General features: G+C 35.2%; 1 protein-coding gene and 1 non-coding gene across 2 annotated transcripts; both read right to left on the bottom strand.

The window, feature by feature from the left end:
- On the bottom strand, positions 27 to 98 carry TRNAD-GUC. The gene has a single exon. It is a non-coding gene; the product is annotated as a tRNA-Asp (tRNA).
- LOC109721756 (probable tRNA (guanine(26)-N(2))-dimethyltransferase 1) lies at positions 435 to 5,140 on the bottom strand. The gene is made up of 12 exons (XM_020249530.1): positions 4,778 to 5,140; positions 3,890 to 4,021; positions 3,692 to 3,779; positions 3,473 to 3,594; positions 2,806 to 2,945; positions 2,662 to 2,734; positions 2,478 to 2,566; positions 2,050 to 2,155; positions 1,727 to 1,939; positions 1,388 to 1,582; positions 1,192 to 1,269; positions 435 to 897 (listed from the first exon to the last, which is right to left on the bottom strand). The coding sequence occupies exons 1-12, from the start codon at positions 5,039 to 5,041 to the stop codon at positions 715 to 717; spliced, it is 1,683 nt and encodes a 560-aa protein (XP_020105119.1). The 5' UTR covers positions 5,042 to 5,140; the 3' UTR covers positions 435 to 714.

Genomic DNA, 12,653 nt, shown 5'->3' with positions numbered 1-12,653 from the left:
TAATACATTTGAAAAAAAAAATAATTCGCCGTTGCCGGGGATCGAACCCGGGTCGTCCGCGTGACAGGCGGAAATACTGACCACTATACTACAACGACTTTGATGTAAGGTTTGTTACGTAAATATATTTATCTAAAGAAAACTTATATTACAAATAAATCTTGTCAAATTTTGATGTCACTATACAGTGCTTAAGATCATAATTATCAGTTTTGAGCATTTTTGCCAATCGCCTCGATCACCTAATGGGAATCTCTGAGAATTTTTTTTTTTCCAATAAAACATCGGAGGCACTATTTGATCCAGAGGAAGTATGATAGGAAAAGTACTATAAAGCAAAGTTTTTTGGTCGCAATAGGAAAAAAGTACTTTTGCATGAAGTTCAGCTGACATGCAACTTTATTGGCATGTTACTAACTTGAGATAATTGAAGATTTGCAATGCTCAGAAAGCTGCCCTGCACCACTAAACGCCGGAGTACATTCTCAACCTCTATGTCTCTAACTCAGCCTTGAAACTTTATTCGAAGTAGATCAACATAGAGTCATTTCATGAGAAGCATTAGGTTTGTTTTCTACATATGACTCTGGAGGGACTACATTGAAATACTAGTGAGAGTTCTGAGAGAAATGTGTTTACTGAATCGAAATAACAGGACAGCACGGGGACTATCCACACATTTTACCCTCTCTCTTTCCTACGGCTCCCCGTAACCTAGCTTATCGGTGTCTCAATCGATGCTCGATTTCTGTCTTCATCCGCAGGACTGAGATTGCATTTAACTTGTCTTCCTGCCTTACTCTTAGGCCCCCAGTACCTTTCAGGATTTGGGAGAAACCGTGGCAGCTTCTTGACCCGTGATTTGCTGAGATGATCCACCGGTTGGGCAAAATTTGCCTGCATGATAGAATAAGCAGGTTAAAACAGTCGGTGTTTGAGGGAAGTACTTGAATTAAAGTTTAGGAATCCATGACTAATTTAATCTACAATTGACAGAAACTTGAGTCTATCTGATACTACATTTCTACAAGGAGTGCTCCTTTTAGTTTTATAAGGGAAAAAAAAAAGGGGAAAAGTCTTTTGTGCATCTTCCCCTAAGCTAATACCGAGGTGAATTACTTCAAGGTAAAATAGGCGACCAACAAGTATAACATATAAATAATTTTGTTGAGTGAAGGATATAAGTCGCACTTCCAGGATTGGTTCTCTGGAAAGGATTATGGTCCCTGGCTGACTCGCTGCGTGAGCTTTCACTGGATGAATCTTGATCTATCAAGAAAGGATACCCACGTAAATAAAGAACGAAAGAGAAACAAAAACAGAAAAAAAAATAAATTATAATCTAAAACTTTAAAGAGAATTCAACAATAGAAGAAAAGACGGGTACCCAGCAGCGCATGATGTCCCAAATTATGTTCATCGGGGCGTCAGTTTTGAGTGCTAGTGGATCCACATGGCTACCGGAAACCCGATAGCCAGCATTTATCAATGCAGAACGGAACATAGCCATGGTTGGAGAAGTACACTTGAGAGTAGAGCACAAGCTATGAGCATTGACAAAGAGAGGGACATCGAGCAATTCCTGCATATGATATGTTGAATATAAAATATAAGAACACGGTTCTCTGGTAGTCATGTACTTTAACATGATAGTCTCATGTTTAGAATGGTCACAACAATTCAAGTAGCGATTTATAATGATGAAAGAAAAAGGTAGTGCTGATACCTCAGATACTGATGTTAGTACAGCTGAAATTCTCTCATATGCTGGATATCTATCCTTCATAGCACTAATGTTTGACATAATGGAAGGTACCCAGTCATGATCATGGATAGGTGCGGACCATATAGGTCCTCCCATACTAAATTTCTTTCCACAATCACCGCACTCTTGAGGTACTATAGGACCAAATCCAGGTGCGTACATCACACTGTTGTTCTGATGTCAAAAAAAATGCATATTAAGAGTTAAAGGTCGCACACTAAATGCATGTAAACAAAACAGAGAAAAACAAAAAGTGCCTCCCAAGCAAGTAAACTAGAGAATACCTTAGAAACAACTCTTCCGAGGCTTTGCATATGAAATGAATCACAACCAACACATTGATACACATACAACAATTTAAGCGTGGAGCATTTCATTGCACTGGCAGAACTGCATCAGAATCCACCATCACATTACATTTTGAGAGAGATATCAAAGAAAATAAAATGTATTGTCTTAACTTTGACTTAACACTCTAACTCCAGCATATTATATATACCACTTTCAAAAGAAAAGGGCTTGTAATGCCCTGACCGGACCATAAATATTAGTAACTCGAAATGTGTCTTAATCTCACGGTGCAAAAAAGTTTAAGCGCAAGTTACCAACACTAATGTGCTAGTCCAACATCCAACTTCTCCATTTGATCTGAGAAGGGAAATGTTCGGGTGTGACATGACTAAAAATGATAGAAAAGCAACTGGAAACAAACGTGAAGATGCGCACAAAAACCCGGATATAGAAATCCATTTGCACAGAGAGGATGGGAACGATATAGCGCTTGTGGCGATTTGCATGACTCTGTATCATGAGAACAAGTGAGGGAATCCAAGTTCAGAGAAAGAATATCAGTAAGATGGTAAAAAGAAAACTATGTATATTCAATGAAGAATCACCTCAAGGCAAGCGAGAAGAATCCTCAGAGCCATCTCATGGTTATACTTTCCTTTCAAAGGATAAGAACCGTACCTGCGAGAACAAAATATTTAGAACTCCATTACAACAGATTAAAGAATAGATGTATGAAGCAGAAAACTTACTTAGAAAAGCAAACCCCTTCATTGCCCCCAGAGAGCACCGCCATATCAGTAGCAGTGCACATTAGCAGACCACCATCAGCTAGTGTCTGTACTACTGAATCCAAGAATGCAACTGGCGATCCATAAGGATCAAGGTCAACCTAATTTAACCACTTATTAACCTATCTTTGATAAAGCCATCCAAAACAACCAATAGATATTATATATAACGGGAGAATTTCTTCTGTCAGACAACAATCCCCATGATTTGCTTTGATTTTTCCCTTGTTACATCTCATTGTTTGCACTTCGCATTAAGAGCATACATATTTGCAATTTTTTCAGATAACGTAAGCAGCGTTTCCTGAGCTAAGATCACCTTCTTAATGTAAATCATGTATTTTAATTCTATCAACTTATTAAACGAAAAGCCTATGGAAACTAGGAGAATATCATCAATCATAGTTGCAAACCCAAACAATAAGTTCCTAACCGAAAGAAAACAAGAAGTGGAACCTAATCTCTTTGCATAGAAGGATAATAATCATCATGGTTTCTAAATTTTGAACTGCATAAAAAGCAATCAGACTTTCCAGCTCATAAGTATTTTGTTTGATGAGGGTATGATTCGTAAAGGGCATGAGAATTGCGAAAATAAGATATGCGTTTACAGGTCAACATAAAATACCACATCAAATTCCTTTGGGTGGGTGAGCATATAAACTCGAGCATCAGCTTCATGTACTACCACCTTTGAAGAAACATGAGAACCATTGAATTCGATATTTTTCTTGCATGCATCTACAGCAACTGCAAATGAACATGTGAAATTAAATTTAGCATATTTTCCTAGGAACATCCCAGCATATGACAAATTATTAATTGAATGACGAAGATATACATACACCTTTATTGTTGTCCAAAGCCACGACTTCACCAATTCCATCTACTTCACGAGCATATCTCAGAGCTCTTAGCCCTGAAGCAGCCAAAGCCTGCACACTCAAAACAATAGGATTTCAAAGTTCGAAATATAAACTACATAATTATTGTCGGGCAAATAAACACATAAAAGAAAACCAAGGAAAAGAAATTAACGATGCACCTCAAGAACTCTAGGTGCCTTCAGGTCCTTTGGTCCTGAACCAACCATTTTACTTAACATGGCAGCATGCTCTTCACTGCGTCTTGAAATAAAAGTTCTCAAAACAGCAATCGACAAGTCTCTGTTGTTAACCTGAACATGTATGCAATTTAACAATGCAAAGAAGATTATACTTCATCCTTCAAGCTACTTCATTCAAATTCAACTTCAACTTTGTTATATGACCAGCAGAACCAGAAAAAAGGGTACAAAAGAGGAACCCGAAGTAACTATCAATGTTGAACTGTGAGTAAGATGAGAGATGCAAATGAGGGTAATGCTGCATTTCTAGAATTCGTAATTACAACCTTAACAATTCCGCTATGCAACATATGTGAAGTAAACTTAAACTATCACATTTATATTGCACCCTTTTTTGGTGACCTCCATGTCACTGATTTGGATAGAATTACAAATCAGAATGCATTAAAACTTGTGTTTGGGAACATTAGTGGATATAATTTGAGTTAATTTGCCATGATTCGGGATGATTTCAATAAGTATAACTAAATCAGGTGACCTCGGATTTGCCAAGATTTGCACTTTTCACATGTAAGAAAATTTAAAAATACTGTCCCTAATTCCTTCAGAAGTAATATGATTTATACAATTCAATTCCACTCATTCCAAACAAAAGAATTCAAGTCCAAAATCAATTCATTCGAATTCACGGAGCTGCAAATCAATTCATTTTTGTCGTGATTTGATACCAAACGGAGTATAGATGGAGAAAAGGATGCCTAGTAATTGACCTACTCGCTTACGCTCAAATTTGCTCATTGAGTTCATCATAGAATGGGGGAAAAGAAAGAAAGTTATGTATGCATCAGTGTGGTCAAGTAATTAAACCTGCGCCTTGTTGTAGAAGACGCTATTTGAGGAATCCATGAGAATATCCGCTTCTCCTTCCTTTACAATAGTGTAGTCTCCGGTCCCTTCTCCGGCGGCGGCGCAGCAACCGTCGTCGGAATTAGGGTTACAAATGGTGGTATTGGGAGTAGAAGAGGAGGAGGTGGTGGTGGTGGTGGAGAAGGAGGAGGAGAAGGAAAGGTTCGATTTTGATGGTCTCCGCCTCAATCTGAGGGGAATAGGAGCTCGAATTAGGGTTCTCATAGGAGCGTTGGAGACGATGGAGATCCAAATCTCGCCCTTTTGGCGCCATGAATCCCCACGGGTCGGAGCATTGCGAAACCCTAGAGACTCCCGCCTCAGGCGCACTGTAGAATTCGAGCGCTTCTTTTGCTAAAGTGAGCGGGGTAATGTTGTTCCGCTTACATGTGGGACCTACTTGTCAGTGCTACTGTTAATTAGCGGTACCTGACATATATATATATTACGAATCGGTCCACGATAGTTTTACGTTGCAATGTATTCAAATTTACTCCCTCAATGTTAAAAAAAAAAAAATTTTTTTATCATCATGTTATTTTTTCCCTTATAAATGTGTGACAGGATTAAACTGGCGACAATTGGTCCAGGATTTGGGTTTTTCCTTTCGCACCTGGTAGAGATGTAAATATTAGTTTACTAAAATCTTTACACAAATATGAATAATTTAGGGGCTTACATGAAAAATAAATCCCTTACAAGGTAAACAGAAATAAAAAAAATGTGGTGCCCATGCATGACATTTATATGTAATCCACCTACGATCTTTTAGGAGGACGGATGTCTTCGTACTGTTAAGTCATTTTAGATGATAAAAATTTTGAATCGATGAGCGAAACATTAAAATTGATCTAGTTCTTTAAAACGTCTAGAAATTAAATTTCATAAGTTTTAAAAATCAACCAAGCCTATTTAAGAGTTAAAAAATAAACGGTCAAAAACAAATGACCTTTTGAATTAGATGTTAGACTTTTTTAATTTATGATCGGAGTTATCAAATATTATCTAAATAGTATTATAAAAAAAATTTATTAAAAATTTAAACAATTTGGATTGCTCTATATCGTAAAACAAGTAAACGGCTCATATAGGTCATCAAAAAATTATCAATTTTGTGATTCTTTGATCACTACGTAAATAAATTTTAAAATTTATAAAAAATAGTTTCTAGATGATTTAAATAGTACTTTAGATTAACTTTAACGGTTTTGATCATCGATTAGAAATTTTTATCATGTAAAATGATTTAAGAGAACGAAGGCTCTATATATATATATATATATATATATATAAGCCCATGCATGCATTAATTGAATGAGAAAATAATAATAATAATAATAGAAAGAAAACTGTAATAACGACAAATCATGGTACATGTATCTAGATGTACTCTTTGATATTCTAATCTTAACATTGTATTCAATTTGTTATCTTTTCTTATCACTGCTCAATATTTACTATTCCCAGATCTAAGAAGACTAAATTAAGAAGCTAAAATGAAATGTAGTTTTAACTTGAAACTTCTGAAAGAGCACTAGCTCTCCTTGTGTTGGCTTATGGATCAGCCATGCAAAAAGGTCATGAGAACATGTGGCTTTCGTAAGCCCATACCCAACATGATGGGGACAAATCAAGCATCATTGCTAACCAAGGAGAAACAAGGTTAGTGGTCCTTGTATATGTGTATGTGCTAAAACTTACTGTTTGCTATATAATCAAGGAGAAAAAAGGGTAGTGAGCCTACATGTGTTAATTAATACTAGTTGTTAAGTGGTCCTTAAGTCTCCACACAGGCAGTACAAGCACATATAGCCAGTAGAATCTAAAATCACTATATGTGAGTAATTACGTCGATTCACGATTAATGGTTTAGGCGCTTTAATTTTTTGGCTAACTGTGCTTCTGAAACAACTCCTCAACTTGAAAAGTAGTGGAAAATTTTAGAGGTTACAAAGTAGAGTGGAAGATCAAAAGGGACGAGATTTGGAGTTTCTAGTTTTGCTGTAAAATCATTGAAAAGGATAACAACGAAAATTTATAAGGCTCTTCGTGATTCTCTACTGTCTATAGATAATTCTGTAGAAGCTCTATTAGGGCGAAATTTTTACAATAGAATAACACTTTATGCTTTGAGATAACTAAAAGGATGTAACATGCCAACAAAAGTAGCTTCTAACAATGATTAATATAAAACTGGTCATGGAAGGAAAAAGTGATTGGTTATAAGGGGTACTTGTCTTGAAGATATTGAAATTTGGTTGGTAAGTCAAGAGCATCATGAATTCAGTTTTTTTGTTTTTCTAAAATATATTTTCGTAATTGTGAGAGGTCCTAAATAAATCCATTTTTGTTCAAAATTATTTTTGCATAGTTACTTGTTTTAGCGAAGCATAGCTTCTACTAAATTGACATTCTACCGCTTTTCGATGAGTCATTATAAACCAACATATTATCAAAGTGTAATGTAACGTACTCTCATATCTATTATTTGTCAACAGGGGAAAACACTTCCATATCAAATCAAAAGGCTTAAATATTAAGTAAGTTAATTTCAGGGAAAAAAAAACACTTCTATATCAAATCAAAAATCCTATTTAAATAAATTTCCTACAAAATTTTTGGGGGAGAATAAATTTTTATGTCCATCTCTTCTTCTCCTCTTTGATTGACCCAACCTCCTTGTAGATCAAAATAGTACAGCTGAATCACTGTGAGGCATGTGCTGTCCATCAAAGGAAAGCCAAAGAGGCCCTCTCTCTTCATCAGATGGGTGTAGGGACCATGCTATTCAACATATACTCTCTCTCTCTCTCCCCTTTTATTTTAAGAAAACTTACTTTATCCTATATTGTATGGCACTTTCTGTGTAGCCATATCTCTTTTGTCAGAATCTAAAGGCTAAATCTTAGTGAGAGGTCAGAGAGGAAGGGAGTAATGCTCCTACATGAGTTGCTAATTAATGTAACAATTATACTATATATATGAATCAACCGTTTTGTGCTATGAATATATATATTTATGTATGCAAGTCAGCACGTCAACAATTTATTGTAGGGTCCGAATGATAGTGATCCCTCTTAGGATTGAGTGATTCTCTAGGATTGAGTGGTCTCCTTAGGATAATAATATTAATCCAAAGATTAAAAATACTTAAAGTGGTTGATATAAGGGCTAAAAAGTTGAAAACACGAATTCTGTTATGCTTTCGAAAGCATAATAGCTTTATATATATGTGTGTGTGTGTGTGTGTGTGTGTGTGTGTGTGTGTTGTGTTTGGCAACATATCAATAGCTTTTCAAAAAAGAAAATTTACAATATACTTGGAAATAATTAGGTAGCACAAAGACGCAACAAGGGCAAACTAAAATGAGCTTAACAGTGCTCGATCGGTAAGATTTGGCTACAACACTTGTTATGCAGAATACAAATGAACTAATCGATTGTACAATGTTGACTCGGATATGTATGTCACGGTTTTGAGCTAACATGTGGGTCCTATATGTGTTGATCTCATAATTAGATTGGGTTCAATGCAGGAGCACGCGCGCGGTACTAATCCAAACAAAATAGAAAATGGTTTAAAGGTTAATCTGAACCATTAATCCTTATTGAATTTGCATCGATCCTCATATCGTGAGTCTGCTCCAAATCGAAAGCATGTCGACATAATGAATTCTTTCCATCAGATAAAAGATGGACAACATAATTAGTTATAATATTCACCATTCATGCGTTAATTTTTTCGACAATGCTATGCCTACAAGCTATAACATTTTACAAAAACTTGCATACGTGGCCGTATTTGAATAGTAGAAAAGCATGCATCAATCACAAAATGATGATTTTGCATGGAAATACAAGACCTAACTCATTTACTTTCAAATTTTGCAAATTGTTGTAGAATTTGTTTTTACAGTAGTTTCCTTAAGCTGGATATGTATGCTGGTATCGTTAGTACTTTGACAATTAAACAAGCTTTATCAACACGGGCTAAAATGTTCAACCTCAAGCTTCCAACTGTACTATAGTACTACTATCAATAGCACCAAGCACTTGGTGCTCTATCAAGTTTTTCGTTATTAAATCTGCCCCATTGACCATTTCAACCATTAGATTATTCTATTCAACCAACCACTTAACCATAAAAAATCACTATCATCCTAACCGCACATCGCTTCATGCAAGAACCGAAAACCTAATAGTACTAATGACTTGATACTATATATTAATAGTATATATAATAGCATATCATATACACACACACACATACACGTACGTGCTTATATTAATTTTTCACATTATCTCATGGGTAGCCGCCATTGAGTTACAATAAGCTGTTGACTTATAAAACCCTAAACTTCTAGTCAATGCATTCATTATTTTTCTAATGCCATTCTCATATTCTTATAGTCAAAATTGAATTGCACGAATTAACTGATAGCATATATACTCCTGGGAGAGTAAGTTAGTTTCGATGACACGTATTTTGCCCTAGATAGCAAAGATATTTTAAGCCTGGGTTTGCTCCAAAATAACTAGGCTAACTAGATTATTCAAGTCAAACAAAAATATTTTAAAAAAATATTTGAGCTCATATATCAATGATAGAAACTCCCACAATAAAAAACCCCAAAGAATAATGTTTTTAATATTTATATTCATCACTCCTTCCACATGGTATCGAGGCTTTTTGATAGTCCCAAAACATGGACTTAAATTAAACATAAGGAAATTAAATAATGATAACAACATGATAGAACTCAAACTCATGATCCACTACTCTCATATCATGTTAAATAATGATAACAACATGATAGTTTAAGCTATTAGTGAACGGTGTTTTTAATTAATATTCATATCCAACATAGCATGACATATTAGATTTTCATCTTTTTAAATAATGAAAGCTAAAGATGATAGTAGGTCATAGCAATTTAACAGTTCAATTAATTAAACATCCTAATGGAAAAGTTAAGAAATCAAAGTGATCAAATAGGAGCACTAGTTTAGAAACTAATAGTATAATTTACCCGTTAATGAATAAATACTGAGAAATCAATTCTTCTTATAATTAATTATTTTCAACAAATTGGTGAAATTTGATTTAAGGTCTTTTGTTAAAGCAACAAAAAACCGAAATCATCCATCAATTAATTATCGCTTTTAGATGTCACTATGCTGTGACTATGATATTGCAAGTATGGGATTTAAATCCTAGTAATATCATAGCCACGAGTAGATATAGGATTTAAGTCCTCCTATACTAGTTTGTAATATGATATTACAAATTTATTATTAACAAGCTAGCTAGATGTAGTTAACTAATTTGAATTATACACGAGGTATGATTGACTAAATTTAATATTGCAGCTACTCAGCTACTCAAAAAAACTATGTACATACCTGTAGTGTATATATATGTAGCTCGATTTTACATTATCATCCTATGATTGAAAGTGTGTCGACGCTTTTAATTTGCTTCACATGTGCTATTGTTTTATATGATTTATTAGAATATTATTAGAGACGGCGAACAAAATGCTACATGCACTCTATTCTATATCAAAAAACGATGCCTTTAAATTTTTTTTCTGTATCTTAAATCCTATAATGCTAGCTTTCAACTATGTTTTAATAGCAAGTCTTTATTAAACCTAAACAATAACATAGAATCACATGTTGATAAAATAAAATCAATCTCTCAAGTATTCTCTCATTGATATCTTTTTACGCTGTTTTGTTTGGCCGTCATAAGTACGTTACTGTTTTCAGCAACAATAGATTCCAGCAAAAGGTTCTCTAAAGAGAATAATCTAAATATTCACTGAAAATGCAAAGTAGAAATAAGAATCTGAACCTTGGAAAACAAAAGTTACAATTTGATTCTTTGAACTTTAGAAATATTTTTAGACATGTCTTAGTATAATGGCGCCTTTTTTAGTAACTGTTAAATATAAAAATATATAAACACCCTTCTCTAACAGATTAAGTTTTTAGAGTATGACGATTATTTTATGTGGTATTAGAACAAAAGGTTCTGAGTTCAAATCACACGACTTTTAACATTATTAATTTTCTCCCAATTCACGTCACAAGTCTTACAAAAAATCTTGACCTTAGATACGAGGAAAATGTTAAATATAAAAATATATGATCATTATTCTCTAACAACTTAAGTTTTTAAAGTATAGCTATTATTTTACAGTAACACTATACTTTGACATTATTTTATGAAATAATATATTACCTTTAAATTAGAGACCTAAGAAATTGTGTGGTGAATTGGTCAATCGACTCAATTCCCTAGGAATATATTGAGGGAGCCGTTTTGGGATCTGCCAAGGCAAACACTGCATACTCTGCTGTACAAGCTAGGGCTTGTCTAATCAACTAAACCTTTCCTAAAATAGGTGAAAGTGAGAGGCCCCCTTGGTTCTAATGATTGTGCACAAATCCGTTAAAGGCGACAAACTCCCCCAAGCCTCTTCAACATTATAGTCTACTACCTAGCTAGCTAGTTTCCTATCTATACAACTCTAGGTCCAAACTCTAGAGAGAGAAACCCACATATAAAAGAGAGAGAGGAGTTGAGAGATCATTTCTTGCACCCAGTGTATGCACCATGCTCCATGGTGTCATCTTCATCTCACTCCATCTCATTTCTCCTTTAAAATTCGACCACCTCAAAAGTTAAATTCTTTATTCGAACATACGGGTTAAACGATCGTTTATCTCCAACAACTTATGATGTCAAAAAATAATATTTTTAACATTATATAGATATATATATAGACTTATGAGAGCGAGGAAGGAGAGATGGGCTAGCGCTGTGCATGGGTGACGTGGTGCACGGGATGTGGACGAGAGTTTGTAGAGTTAAAAGAGAGGAGGATACGGAAAAGGAGTCTATATATACAGTGTTGTTGGTAAAAGCGGGGGGGTGTTATACGAAGTGGGAAAGAGAGGGGGTAGGGTTAGAGAGAGGTCTCCTTTTTCCCCTAATGGAAACCGAGGAATCGTCACATCACGCCTTCCATCCCCACCTCCTTTAAAGATAGCGACTTATGATCCCCACCCTCGATCGTTTGGCCGGGTTCACACTTCCATACGCCACCCCGCGCCATCTAAAGGCTGTTCCCTACAGATGGTGCACCACGTCATCTCGCACATATCGACCATTTCTAGAGCAAGTGGCAAAGGGCTTGGTGGTTGGTATCCGAAACTCAAGTTCGAATCCTAATTGATTCACATTTCCAGCTACCACCTACTATTCTTTCTGCTCTATATCGATCTCTCGATCTCATAGTTCAATTGCTCACCATATGCTTTGTTTTGGTTAATTTTGAAACTAAATTAATAGACTTTCACTCATTGTAAGGCGTGTTATTCTCATATATATTGGATGCAAATTAATACAACTTCTGAGTTGTATGTACTATATATGTAAGGATTAGTCCATCTATCAGTTTAAGTTTTTCTGGGAGTTCTGAAGCCTTTAACATAGTATCGAAGCTAGTTTGTATACTTTTTTGGATTTCCACCTAGTAGTTTTTTTTATTTTTATTTTTGAGAGATAGGTAGCATAGCTACCTACTTCGTTTTTTTCATTTAGAAATAAACTTAGCTGAAAATGTGAATCAACTAGAATTCGAATTTGGATTTCAGGTACCAACCACCAAGCCCTTTGCCACTTGCTCTAGGAACGGTCGGTGCCTAGTAGTTTTGTGTCATATTATATGTTGGTAACTTCTTGCACGTGGCTTTTTATTCGTTTTTGTGCCGTACGTGTGCTGTAGCATCTAGAATTTTTCTTAATGCATTTGATTGGTGTCGGGCG

Source organism: Ananas comosus, linkage group 15 (genome assembly GCF_001540865.1).
Source record: "Ananas comosus cultivar F153 linkage group 15, ASM154086v1, whole genome shotgun sequence".
In the NCBI taxonomy this organism is placed as follows: Eukaryota; Viridiplantae; Streptophyta; class Magnoliopsida; order Poales; family Bromeliaceae; genus Ananas; species Ananas comosus.
This window is presented reverse-complemented; position numbering and strand designations above follow the sequence as displayed.

What these genes read in the sequence shown, in the direction of transcription:
- LOC109721756 (XM_020249530.1), bottom strand. Translation starts at nt 5,041, where the DNA reads ATGAGAACCCTAATTCGAGCTCCTATTCCCCTCAGATTGAGGCGGAGA. An exon ending in TCGGAAGAGTTGTTTCTAAG is followed by an intron (nt 1,940 to 2,049) that starts GTATTCTCTAGT and finishes TTTTGACATCAG; the next exon opens with AACAACAGTGTGATGTACGC. An exon ending in CCAGAGAACCAATCCTGGAA is followed by an intron (nt 898 to 1,191) that starts GTGCGACTTATA and finishes TCTATCATGCAG; the next exon opens with GCAAATTTTGCCCAACCGGT.